Raw genomic sequence first — 13,769 nt, forward strand, 5'->3', positions numbered from 1 at the left:
AAGTTCCTACTTATTGCCAGAAATTTTTTATTGCCAGAAAAGGTGGCACATTTAAAATCTACTGTAACAGAATAAATAAAACTTAATCATTGGAAACAACAGCAATGACCGATCTGACAACATACTTACCAAAGCAATTAATTGGTTAAAATTCCCAAAGGCATTTGATGAAAAAGTATGAGCCAGAGTTATTTCTAAGTCCCCAATTTGGCTATATCTTAAGGCAAGTCACTTAACCTTTAGGAGGCTCAATTATACATCTGTCAAACAAGGGGAGTGGATTAGACAGATCATACTCTTTTCAGTTCTTGCAAATGCATGACTTTGAGGTCATAGCTATTTTAAATCCAAATGCAATTTACAGCAATTTTTCTGTTTTTATTATTTGTATTTCTGGGTATGTAACTGGCTTAACATAGATGTTTTCTATCTATCTTCTCATTTATAATCAAATAAAGTATCGATTTGTCTACTATTACTTAGGACCATATGTTCCCCCCAAAAAAGTACTAATGCTAAACAGCTTTCCTCTTCTAATTGGTAAATCCTCTGGTTTGAAAATATGAATAGCATTACATGTTTATGAAATATGTACATTGTTTCTGTAGACAATTTTACACTAAAACAATGCTAATAGCTCATGTATTTTACCAGATTCCTTCATTTCATGGTTACTTGAATACTTAATTTGGTAGACTTCTTGAGAATTATGAATAGAGTATTGTGTCTGTAGTATATAAATAAATGAAACACAAACATGTAAAGTATAAATAAGAATGAATACTGTTTATTTCTTGTACTTTAAAATGCATGAAGCTTTTTCTTTTCTCTGTTAATAGAGGACACGGATGCTTTTAAAACGTCAAACGATTAATTGTAAAAATATTTTTATGCCAAATATTTTAACTTTCATTAGGTCATCTCTACCAATAATAAAAACTGGTTAAGGTCTATAAATTAGAACATATCAAGATTTATGTTTCCATAAGCACATATGTGTTCTATAAAAAGAAAACGAGAAATATGGTAGGGTGAATTCAGCATGTGAGCATCGGGTACACGTTTAAATCAAGAAGCAAACTTTAATGAGTGGGAGTGCAAAACTGACTTACAAGGATCCAATATCACATGTCACTTTTACTAGCGCCATGTACAAATTTGATTCCTTTGGTCTTGTTTATCTAGTAAAGTATGTTTTTCAATTCACAATTTTGTTTATAAATATATGTACATATTTGTGTCACACCACAAATGCCTGAAGAGAGTGCCGGTCTTTAAAAACAAAAAACTAAGTAGATTAAATGTTCTTCTGAGCATGGATGGAGTTTTTCAAGCTTAGTAATTGGCAACTTCTATGCCCATGCCTCTGTTGAAGCTATTAAAAAAGAATCATTTCCCAGAACTACAGGTGCACAACAGATTGGAGTCATTATGCAAAAGAACAGAAATCTGGAGAGAAACCGAGTGAATAAAAAAGCCATGTTCCTGGCCATCCTTTGTCGTTAGCTCTCTGTTTTTTCAACTCTATTTGTATATACAACGTGAAATCTGCAAAAATTATAATGGATTTGCAGTAAACTCTTCAAGATTAGAAATGTATGCCTTGAATGCAACAAACTTCCAATAAGAACCCCACTGGAGGCAGAAAGCGGCTAACGGCGCAACCTGCTCTAATATAAAAGTTAAATTTTATGTAGGGGAGTTCAAAGTTGGGAATGCATTACATGATTTTTTTTTTTTAACTACACATTTCTTTCTGCTGGTTTTCTGAATTTCCCATCCTGTCCCCATTCAAGGGAATCACATTGAACCATACTGATGTGGTAAGTCTTTCAGCCCCTGGGCCACCTCACGTACCTGACACCTTCATCTCAAAACCAGTCTGATCACCACCTTCTGGTCACCATCTATTGTTTCCAGAACCCTCCTCTAAGCAAAGGGTTTGAAAACTTACTGATGGCTTTGCCATCATGTTTTCATGATTCCAAAGTCAGTATCTTGTAAGTGTAAAGTGACTTTTCCTCAAATGTTCTCCCAAGTATCTTACCTTTCTTCTAGGTAGGATGAAAGAACAAATGAATTGAAATCATTAAAAGGTGGCACATTTAAAAACTACTGTAACAGAGGAGAAAGATGTAAAAATGAAGAAGAAGACGACAGTGGAGGGGGAGGAGGAGGAAGAGGAAGAAGAAGAGGAAGAGGAAGAAGAAGAGGAGGAGGAGGAAGAGGAGGAGGAGGTAGAAGAAAGAAGGGGAAGAAGAAAGTCTAGAAACCAAACCTGGAGGAGCAGGGCTGTTTGCATGGGAAATGACACGCTGCAGCAGAGTGAAGTGAATCGCTTAGTTCCAAGATGAACAGAAATTTAGGCTAGACGATGAAATGAATGAGACCACTCATGAGTGTAGGTCAATATTAAATTTGAAGGAGAAAGGCAATGGAGTAAGTAGGCTGGGAAGGGAGGCTGGGTGAAAGGAGGCGGGCAGAAACACAGTGCCAACATGTTAGCTAGATGGAGGGAAAGTGGAACAGCAAAGACAAGGGGAAAACTGGTCATCCACGTACTTTAAGCTGCTATTAAAACGTATGTCATTCTCGGGTTGATCATTCAGCATTTCACTATGACACTGACCCTAGCCAGGGACAATTGCATTCAAGAATGCATCCATCCTTCAGCTTGTGGGGCCAGGAGTTGTTACTGCTCTAGCAAGAGTGAAGCCTGTGTGCTTCTCTGTGCCATTCTTTCCCATTGGAGCTTTCCTAAAGAGTGGCAAGCAAGGCTTTTGTGTTTGTGTTTGTTTTTTTCCAGCAGGCAATCTAGAACTCTGAGAGGAGAGGAAGTTGGAAAGTATTCTGAAAGCAAAAGTTGGAAAAGGGGGCGTGTGGGAGCACTTGGAGGGGCGCTTCTGGCTGGGGCAGAATGAAGTTGGGAAGGTCTGGGGAGGAGTGAAAGGGCTGCCACAAAACTTGGTGAAAATGGAGGGGCGGGGGCTGCAAAACAGGACACCGGGCAAGGAAGAGAGAGCCCGCGCGAGAGGGACACAGGTCTGCCCTGAGACTGAGGCGGCCGTTCTCACCATTGTCCCCTGGTTTTCCGCCCGTGGAAGCATTATGAAACATTTCCTTCCTCTGTGTCATTGAGCCCCTCCCTCCCTCTTTTTCGATGGAGGAGGCGGTTCAGCTTTTTCTTAGGGACCCAAGAGGTGGAAAGGCTCATCTTTGCTCTCGCTTTCATAACACGGATGCAGACTTTTCCCTTCCTGGTGGGAAGAGGGGGGAGGGGTCAGGGAAGCAAGCCAACTTCCCAATTTCCCCACTGCACACTTTCTAGCCTCAGCGATCCCGCTGGTCCCCTGGAAAAGTGGGGTTCCTTCACGGTTCCGCCAGCCTGGCCTATGTTCTGCGGCAGCTATTAGGTAGAAGAAGGCAGACGGGGCGAGAGTTGATTATTTCTGGAATGAAGAAGAGAAAGCGCAAGTCCCTCCCTAGGCTCTTAGGGAACTGAAACGCGTTCCAGATCACCTATTCCGGAAGTATGAGCCTGGTCCCCAAAGAGAAGTCTCTAAGTCAGGGGAGGAGAGGGGTGGCGGTAAAGGTCAATGCGAACGCATTTTGAAACACAGAGCCTGGGAAGTGTCCCCCAGACCCAGGCATGCTTTCTAGGGAGGCACTGACCAAACAAGCTTTCCCCGGGAAATGTTGGGGCGAAGAGAGAGCAAGCTGCACAAACCGGCCGTGGCAGGCCAGGGAGATGGAGAGATGGGGTGGGGTATTTTTCTAGAAAGGGCAGTCCTGGCTCATCTCACAAACTGGGGAGTAAGGGGCTGCGGGAAGGGGTGACAAAGGGAGGAGGCACAGTGACAGCCCCCGGGCAGGGAAATCTTGGGAGAAGGGACTCAGCTCTCCACCGCCACCGTCCCTTCTGGGAACTGCAGCCCAGCGCGCGAACTGCGCTCCCGCACAAGGGCGGCGAGAAGGGAGGGTGGTCCGGGAAGCCCGCGAAAGCGAAGGCGCAGTGGAAGGGAGTACCTTCTCCCCGCATCAGCCCCAGACGCACAAAATGCTGGTCACAGCGGCCCTCCTGCGTCTTCCGCCCCCAGACTGACGAGGCCTTGGCGCCCTGCCAGCGCGGAGGCCGTCCCCTCCCCCGCCCGGGCCCGCGGCGCTGAGCGCGGTTTAGCACCGACTGAGTTTAGGGGGCGGTGTCTTTGGGATGGAAAGGCGGCCAAGAGGGAAAGAGAAGGGTGGGGGGAGGGAGGTGGAGACGCAGTCGAGACTATAAAAGGGCGGCCCGGGCCGCCTGGTTCTTTGCACTCGCTGGAGAGCGGCTCCACGCCAGGGGCCACTGCAAAGCCAGGGCGCAGCAGAGTAGGGCCGAGAGGACCGAGTCTTGCGCAAAGCCAGCAGCCCTGCGGCCAAGGCGGAGACCGAAGAGGGGCTCCAGGCACCGATCCTCGCGTTGCCCGTTGCCCCCTGCCCCGGAGGCGTCCCAGGGCACTCCTCGTCCCTGCAAGCAGCCTCCCTGCCAGTCCCTGCTGCGCGGTGCCTCCAACTCTGCGCTAGAAGAAAAACTTCCCGCGCGCCCGCAGAACTGCAGCGCCTCTTTCCCAGTGACTCCGGGAGTCCTGTCCGCGGCCGGCTCTGCGCGCACTTTCAAAGAATAATAGTAACTGTAACAACCCAGAGTGAGGCCAGCGAGGCTCTGTGCTCCCGACCCGAACAATAGCCCCCTCGCTCCGTGCACTGCGGCGCGCGGTGCCTCCCGAGACTCGGGTGCAGCGACCGGTCCCCGCGGGGTTTCGAAGGCGCACAGGAGGCAGCGACATGGGGAACGCGGAGCCGGCGCGGCGGCCTCGGAGCTCACAGCCTGCGGCCGCGCTGCTACTGCTCGCGGCCGCTGCAGCGCTGCTGCTCCTGCCGGGCGCGCGCGGGCGCCCCGCAGAGGAAGACGAGGAGTTGGTGCAGCCCGCCTTGGAGCGCGCGCCGGGACACACGACCACGCACCTCCGCCTGGACGCCTTCGGTCGGCAGCTGCACCTGGAGCTGCAGCCCGACCGCGGCTTCCTGGCGCCGGGTTTCACGCTGCAGACCGTGGGGCGCAGGCCCGGGCCCGACGCGCTGCGTCCGGACACCGCCGGCGACCTGGCGCACTGCTTCTACTCCGGCACGGTGAACGGCGACTCCGGCTCGGCCGCCGCTCTCAGCCTCTGCGAGGGCGTGCGCGGCGCCTTCTACCTGCAGGGCGAGGAGTACTTCATCCAGCCCGCGCCCGTCGCCGCCACCGAGCGTCTCGCCCCCTCTGCCGCTGCCGCCGCCGCCGGGGAGGAGCCGCCGGAGCGGCCCCAGTTCCATCTCCTGCGGCGGAGGCGGCGGGGCGGCGGCGGCGCCAAGTGCGGGGTCACGGACGACGAGACCCGGATCGCGAGGGGCGCGGGCCGGGAGGGCGAGGACGCCCGGGCGCAGTGGCCGCGGCGGGATCCGGCGCCGCAGCGGGCGGGACAGCCGACAGGTATGGATCCCTGAAGAGTTGCTCTCACTTGTCTCTCCATTCATCCCCCTTTCCCCACTGTCTCTGTGCGGCGCGTGTTGAGGGTGAACTCCTGTGCGCAGGCAGGCACATATGTCTGCGGAAAGGACGGAGGCCAGGTGTGGAAGAATGTGGCTTGAGGTTTGGGTTGTCGAACTCAACCCATCCTGCTAGAACAGAATCCCGTTTGCCCGAATAACGAATGATCAAGAGAAGACAGACAAATCAGCGATTTTCTGCTAAGGCGCAGCGTTTCGACAGGGAAGGGAGGAGTTGGTAACCCTACTCCTTCCACCTTAGTTTAGTGTGAGCGCGTATGACTTCTTGCCGTCCTGTTAGTTTCTTTTTAACGCCGGTGCATGTGTTCTTCGGTCGGGTTGCAACTTTGCGCTTAGGTCTCGTAGGTGCTGCCCGTGCGCGCACCCTGCGCCCAGAGGAGGGCGGAGATGGCGGGCGGAGGAGCGACGGCAACCTCGCAGAGCGCAACCCCCGAGCCTGTACAGGATCCTAGCCTGCGCTAGATTTCTGTTCCGCTGGCCTCCGCCTGCGCCCCTTTCCCCCTTAAGAGGCTGACCCCGACCGGCTGGCGGCGGCGGGGCCCCTCTGCAGAACCTGCTTGGGAGGTCTTTGCCCAGCTGGCCCCGCCTCTCCGCGCCTCCCACCCGGCCTCCCAGTTTGCGCTCCCTCTCGCGGCCAAAATTCTGCTCTCAAGCTCGGTTGAGCGTTAGTCACTGCTCATCTTTCCTGCAACGCCTCACCCTGACTCTTTCAGTGGTGTGCGGTGCTTACTGTCCTGTCCTCTTCATTCTATCACTTTGGTGCCTTTTTTCGTCCTTAACTTTCTCACGTGTCTTGTTTTCGGATGTTCCTCTTTTCCCCCTGGACATCTGCTCCTTGAAGCCCTTACAGGGTCAGCGTCCAGTTAGGGCTCCCCTGGGGGCTGGGTTTTCAGTCAAGAGACAGAAGGCTCTCTTCTGCATAATCAAACGTGGCCCCACAGCTCAAGGCAGGAACTTTAGTTCCCTGGGGCAGTGGGATAGGGCAGTAGGCTGCTGGGCAGAGTGTGTGGTCCTTGTGCCCGGATTTGGCAAGAGCAGAACACCCCCAGGGACCCCTGGAATGAGAGCGCAGAGCAGGCTGAGATTCCTTCAGGCCCGGCCCCTTGGCAGAGGCCCCAGCCCTGCCCTGGGCCTTCCACGTGGAGCCGGATGATCTCATTCAGGATTTGAGTCCTGGCCTGTGAAAGAGTGACTCAGGGGCTCTGCGGGCTGCCCTTGCTCCAAGTTTTTACTACAGCTGGGTAGAATGATGAGCATACTGCCTTGTTCAGCTTATAGGATTTCAAAGAGGACAAAAGAAATCCTGCTCACCAAAAAAAAAAAAAGGCTGAACCCTCACTGACTCACATGGCTTTTATATTTCAGGTAGACAGAAAAAAAATAATAATAAAGGGGAAAAAAAATCTTTAAAAATAACACTCTCAGTGAAAAGAGGTGCAAATATTTTTGTTATTGTTGTTCCAGGTATATTTTTGGCTTATTTGCTTTGACGGGTTAGGCTTTCCTTATATACTCTGGGCAGGTCACTATTCTTGGCAAGACTGCCCCTGAGCAAACGATCTTTTTTGTCTCTTGACAGGAGCTGGAAGCGTAAGAAAGAAGCGGTTTGTGTCCAGCCACCGCTATGTGGAGACCATGCTCGTGGCCGACCAGTCCATGGCCGAGTTTCACGGCAGCGGCCTGAAGCACTACCTGCTTACCTTGTTCTCGGTGGCAGCCAGACTGTACAAACACCCCAGCATCCGGAATTCAGTGAGCCTGGTGGTAGTGAAGATCCTGGTCATCTACGAGGAGCAGAAGGGGCCAGAAGTGACCTCCAACGCTGCCCTCACTCTACGGAACTTCTGCCACTGGCAGAAGCAGCACAACCCGCCCAGTGACCGGGATGGAGAGCACTATGACACGGCGATTCTCTTCACCAGACAGGTGAGAGCAAGACCCTGCAGATCAGGACTGGCCTCTGGGGAGGCCGCTGTATCACAAGCAAACATTCACAAGGCATTTCCCCAGTGTTTTTGCACTTCCTTTTTTTTTTTTTTTTAATTGGCTAGCCTGGTCCCTTTTCCTTAGGTCTTCCTTAATTTTAATATCTCAAGTCTCACAGTCCTGTTTGAATAGCATTAGAGAAAAATCTTAATTAAAGTCGCCCAGAGTGGTCCCAAAAGGACAGCTCAGCAACAGTGAGTGGAAATGCTCCCAAACAAACGTGGAGATACATGTTGCCAAAAGGTTAGGTCCCAAGGTTCGTGCTGTCTGTCCCTATGAGTCAGGACCCACCTCTGTTCCTTTTAGGACCTGTGTGGGGCCCAGACGTGTGACACTCTTGGGATGGCTGATGTTGGAACCATATGTGATCCCAGCCGAAGCTGCTCAGTCATAGAAGATGATGGCTTGCAAGCCGCCTTCACCACAGCTCATGAACTAGGTGAGTCCATTTCAGGGTAGGAGTGGAGTCTGCTTCACGAGTTATTAGACCAATAAACCGTGTGCTCATTGAATGGGGGACGGGGGGAGCTGGCAGGTTATATTGCTATTTTAGATTCCAGAGCTTTCTAGAAACTGCGGGAAGCATTTTTTTTTTTTCCACTATTCTAAACACGGCCAACCTTATTGGGATTCAAAATAACGTAGGAGGGGCTCTGGACCTTTGGAAATTCACCTATTTGTTTGCACCTTGTGAAAAACAGGCACATCGTGTCCAAACTAGTTCATTTCTTCTAGAAATATCACTTTGAGACAGATGAATCCCCGATGGGGGGGAAAATGCTGCAAATGACCTATATTTTGATGTGGGTTTCGGGTTGCTCCTTAGGCCACGTGTTTAACATGCCCCATGACGATGCAAAGCAGTGTGCCAGCATTAATGGCATTGACCAGAATTCCCACATGATGGCGTCAATGCTTTCCAACTTGAACCACAGCCAGCCTTGGTCTCCCTGCAGTGCCTACATGATTACATCATTTCTGGATAATGGTCATGGTAAGATGCTTCAGCTCCTCTTTCTAGATGTAATCCAGCTTCCACATGGAAGGTTCTAGTTAAACCAGCTCTTTCTCTCCTTTTTGGTTCTTTTTATTTCTCCTCCTTCCAAATTACTCTCATTGTCAAGAGCATACGTTTTTAGATCTCAATTCCCAATAACAGATAATTCTTCTGGCCTAGTAGCTCCTAACGTACATTAACTTGAGTTTTTTAGCAGAACAATAACTTACCATCACTGTTAACGCAGAAATACCCCTTTGAGGACAATCTTTTACAAATCATTTAAAACCTCTCTGGCATTTTCCCCAGAAGCTCTAGTGTTCAGATCACTCTGCTGTATCTCATGTCCTGTGATACCTATCTTCTGAAACTGATCTGCCTTCGCTGTGTTTTCATTTCCTGCTTTATGATACGAGTTGGCATTTCCTTTGCAGGGGAATGTCTGATGGACAAGCCCCAGAGCCCCATCCAGCTCCCCTCGGATCTCCCCGGGACCTTGTATGATGCCAACCGGCAGTGCCAGTTTACCTTTGGGGAGGACTCCAAACACTGCCTGGATGCAGCCAGCACGTGCATGACTCTCTGGTGCACAGGCACGTCTGGCGGGCTGCTGGTGTGTCAGACCAAACACTTCCCCTGGGCAGATGGCACCAGCTGTGGGGAAGGCAGATGGTGTATCAACGGCAAGTGTGTCAACAAGACGGACAAGATGCACTTCCATGTGAGTTTTTCTATCGCAACATGTGCACACTCCTTTAAAATTCAGAATTGGAAGGAGCAAAGTGATGCTAGAGCATCGGATACCACCATAAACATCCCTGTCTGTGGCTTTGATGATTCTTTTTACAGCTGATTCTTTATCCCTTATTTTTCTTTTTTATTTCCTAAAAAGACCTCTGTAGAAAGTTCTAATGTTGATCGCTTGTGTCCCTGTTCAGACTCCTGTTCATGGAAGCTGGGGACCATGGGGACCCTGGGGAGAATGTTCGAGAACGTGTGGTGGAGGAGTTCAGTACACAATGAGGGAATGTGACAACCCGGTCCCCAAAAATGGAGGGAAGTACTGTGAAGGCAAGCGCGTGCGCTACAGGTCATGTAACATTGAGGACTGTCCAGACAACAATGGTGAGTAGACATGGGCCAAAAACCATGTGGCCACAAGCCAGCAGATAAGGGTTGAAAACTGATGATGTCATTGTATCCTTTTCTTTCCAGGAAAAACCTTTAGAGAGGAACAATGTGAGGCACACAATGAGTTTTCTAAAGTCTCCTTTGGGAGTGGGCCTGCAGTGGAGTGGACACCCAAGTATGCTGGAGTCTCACCCAAGGACAGATGCAAGCTCATCTGTCAAGCCAAAGGCATTGGCTTCTTCTTCGTTTTGCAGCCCAAGGTAGTTACTTTCATTCATACTCTTGCCTAAGAAACGAGGGCTTGAATTGTGACTTTTTCACACAACCTATGATGCAGTTTCATTAGTTTATATATTAACATGTTCCATTTCAAATCGGATCTCCTTGTCTTCTAGATACATTGGCAACTGCCCACTTTGAGTGTACTGTCATTGTCAGTTATGAATAAAGCTTGAATCCAGCACTCAGGATTCTTATCATTGCTTGTTATTACTCTGATATACAAAGAAAAACCCATTATGGTTAGATAAATTCACATGGCAACCACCCAGTGGTTTTGGAAAATAGCCTAAGCAAGGACCAAAGTACTAACTGGTGATTGGCAGTAGCATGTGCAAATGGACTTATTAAAATGAAGTCTGGGCATCGGTAACTCTTGTGTTTGAGGACATATATTGAACTAGAAAAAGCATCATTTTGCTCTTTTGCCGAGGGGATAAATCTGGTTCTGAGGTAAAAAAAGGAAATGAATTTTGGTTGAGGTTGTCATGTGCCGTAATCACCGTAGGCTGTGAAAATACTTCCCGGCTGCAGATTTAACATAGAATATTCAGCATCTACGATTGCCGGATATTATTTTAGGCACCGAGCAGACCGCAGGAAACAAAGTGACAAGCTCTGCTTTCATTGACCTTACCTAGAAGTGAGATAGGTCAATAAACAAATCATCAAAACAATTTATAATTTTTTCAGATGTCTGCATCTACTGGGGGAAAAAGTCACCAAGAAGGGTAGTACATGACAGACGTCGAGTTCTGTTTTAACTATGATGGTCAGGAAGGCAGAGACATTATGTTAACGAGAGAAACTTTCCTAATTATCAGAGCATCATCTCTTTCCTATGTTAACGCGTGACACCAGATATATTGCTCTTCCCTTCTTCAGGTGGTTGACGGTACCCCGTGTAGCCCAGATTCCACCTCCGTCTGCGTGCAGGGACAGTGTGTAAAAGCTGGTTGCGATCGTATCATAGACTCCAAAAAGAAGTTTGATAAATGTGGCATCTGTGGAGGAAACGGATCTACGTGCAAGAAAACATCAGGCTCGGTGACCAGTGCAAAGTGAGTTTTAAAACGTACTCCCAAAGATATTATTTAGATGTGATCTTACGAGTCTGGTAAAAATCACACGCTCAATGACGAGCACGGTTTCAGGCTAAGTAACAGAATTAGCCAAGGGACTGAGAGATTCTTCTGTCTGTTTTTTCTGGCCCGCAGACCTGGATATCACGATATCGTCACAATTCCGGCTGGAGCCACAAACATCGAAGTGAAGCAGCGGAATCACCGGGGATCCAGAAATAACGGGAGCTATCTTGCCATCAGAGCTGCCGATGGCACCTATATCCTGAATGGCGACTTCACTCTGTCCACTTTAGAGCAAGACATTACCTACAAAGGGACCGTCCTGAGGTACAGTGGTTCCTCCGCCTCGTTGGAAAGAATCCGCAGCTTCAGCCCTCTCAAAGAGCCCATAACCATCCAGGTCCTCACAGTGGGCAATGCCCTCCGCCCCAAAATCAAGTACACCTATTTTGTGAAGAAGAAGAAGGAATCTTTCAACGCCATCCCTACTTTCTCCGAATGGGTCATCGAAGAGTGGGGCGAATGCTCCAAGTCGTGCGGACGGGGCTGGCAGCGGAGACTGGTGGAGTGTCGGGACATTAACGGGCAGCCCGCCTCCGAGTGCGCCAAGGAAGTGAAGCCGGCCAGCACCAGACCCTGCGCGGACCTGCCCTGCCCCCACTGGCAGCTAGGGGATTGGTCCCCATGTTCCAAGACCTGCGGGAAGGGTTACAAAAAGAGAACCTTGCAGTGTCTGTCCCACGATGGGGGGGTCTTGTCTCACGAGAGCTGTGATCCTTTGAAGAAACCGAAGCATTACATAGATTTTTGTACGATGGCAGAATGTAGTTAAGCAGCGTCGGTGTTGAGGGAAGGACGAGGTGTGGAAGGGCTGATGCACTGAAATCAAGAAGGCTGGAGGGATCCAGTGTACCTTGCCAGTGAGCGACAAGGAGTGTCGAGGAGTTGGGAGGGTAGAGGTAGGTAGAGAAGAAGTTAGATCGTCAGAATATCCTGCCAGTTACAAATCTGATAGGGTAGTTAATGAGGGTTATTAATCTCTGAGCAATGATATAGCATGATAAAGCCCCAGGGCATTATTATTATTCCTTTTGTTACATCTATGACAAGTTTTAAAAAAAAAAATAGAAACGATTGTCACACTTAGTTTAAGGAGTATACAATCCCTGTTTTGTGGTACTGATTAAATACTTTGTATCAGGCGGTTTGGGGAATGGAAAGCAGGAGAGAGAAGAGATTTTTTTTAGTTTCAGACAGGGCTTACTTTACCTCACTAACAACGGAGGGAGGAAAAGGGTACAAATAGCATCTTTAACCAGCACTGATTATGGCTGCTACCTGTTTCTGCCATCTTTTCTACCCAGAGGTAAGAATTCAAGACTGTCCACCGCGAGAGAAATACTTAACAACCTCAGATGACTCAAGTGAACTCCATCTTTACTTTCTTGTTCCCTTGTTGTGTCTTTATTCGTGATTTCATTTTGACAAATAATTCCACGTGTTTGTAGAAATGCAGGAAGTCTACAAGGGTTAAAAAAGCAGCAATGAATCAGATGCTCGGAAAAGCCAGAGGAGGCAAGATGGGCTCAGTACCTCCTATTTTCTTTCCTCTGTATGTAAGCCTACTTTAGGAATGTGGATGTTAAAAAAAACAAAAAACAAACAAAAAAAAAACCGTTCATGTCTCAAGAAAGACCGGGTGATCATACAAAAAGGATGTAATGCCAGTATAAGAATGGGGTGTGTAGAATGGGATCCCCAGTGTTTGGGGACATGGAGATCACTTGTCTCACAGTGGGGAGGCTACTGAGGGGTAGCAGGTCCATCCCCAGCAGCTGGTCCAACAGTCATATCCTGGTGAATGTCTGTTCAGCTCTTCTACTATGAAAGAGAATATGACTTTTTTTTCCATATGTATATAGTAAAATATGTTACTATAAATCCTACATACTTTATAAGTATTTGTGTGTTCCTTCTAAGAAGGACTATAGTTTGTAATAAATGCCTATAATAACATATTTATTTTTATACATTTCTTTCTAATGATAAAACTTTTAAGTTATATCGCTTTTGTAAAAGGGCATATAAAAATAGAGTATTTATACAATATATGTTACTAGAAATAATAAAAGAAAACACTTTTTGAATGTGTGTGTCTTTTTTTTTTAAATGGGAATTAATTCTTGGGAAGGAAATCTGAGACACAAATACTGAATTTGAAGACTGAATAATTTTCTTAAATTCTATAGAAATAAGGTTTCATTCTAATTAAATGTATTTTATGTATCCTTAATGTATGTGACTGCTACCAAAAAAGAAACCTATTATATCCTCTGTGATAGATTTTGTTAAACGTACAACAATGGTTGGCAATTGTTTTCTGTGAAGAGCCAGATAGTAAATATTTTTGGCTTTGTTGGCCAGATCATCTCTGTCACAACTACTTTCCTGTGCTGTTGTAGCATGAAAACAGCCATAGACAATACATCAATGAACGGGCATGGTGGTGTTCTAATAAAACTTTATTTACAAAAACCGGGCCAAATTCGTTCTGTGGGTAGTTTGCCAACTTTGGACATATAACACAAATGAGAAAAGGTGGGGTTCCGGGTGCATTCTGAACTTGTGTCTCTTCGATTATATCATGTGAGTAAAATTTGTGAAAGCATTGAAGGTGCTGAGTAGAAAATGACACCTCATAAATAACA

At 47.8% G+C, this 13,769-nt stretch overlaps 1 protein-coding gene across 1 annotated transcript; it reads left to right on the plus strand.

Moving 5' to 3' along the window:
• Positions 1-4,326: 4,326 nt before the first annotated feature.
• Positions 4,327-13,208, plus strand: ADAMTS1 (ADAM metallopeptidase with thrombospondin type 1 motif 1). The gene is made up of 9 exons (XM_021678039.1): positions 4,327-5,506; positions 7,163-7,509; positions 7,876-8,008; positions 8,396-8,563; positions 9,001-9,287; positions 9,505-9,691; positions 9,782-9,957; positions 10,862-11,037; positions 11,194-13,208. Exons 1-9 carry the CDS (start codon positions 4,822-4,824, stop codon positions 11,891-11,893), a joined length of 2,859 nt encoding a protein of 952 aa, XP_021533714.1. The 5' UTR covers positions 4,327-4,821; the 3' UTR covers positions 11,894-13,208.
• Positions 13,209-13,769: the final 561 nt, after the last annotated feature.

Source organism: Neomonachus schauinslandi, chromosome 1, assembly GCF_002201575.2.
Source record: "Neomonachus schauinslandi chromosome 1, ASM220157v2, whole genome shotgun sequence".
NCBI lineage: Eukaryota > Metazoa > Chordata > Mammalia > Carnivora > Phocidae > Neomonachus > Neomonachus schauinslandi.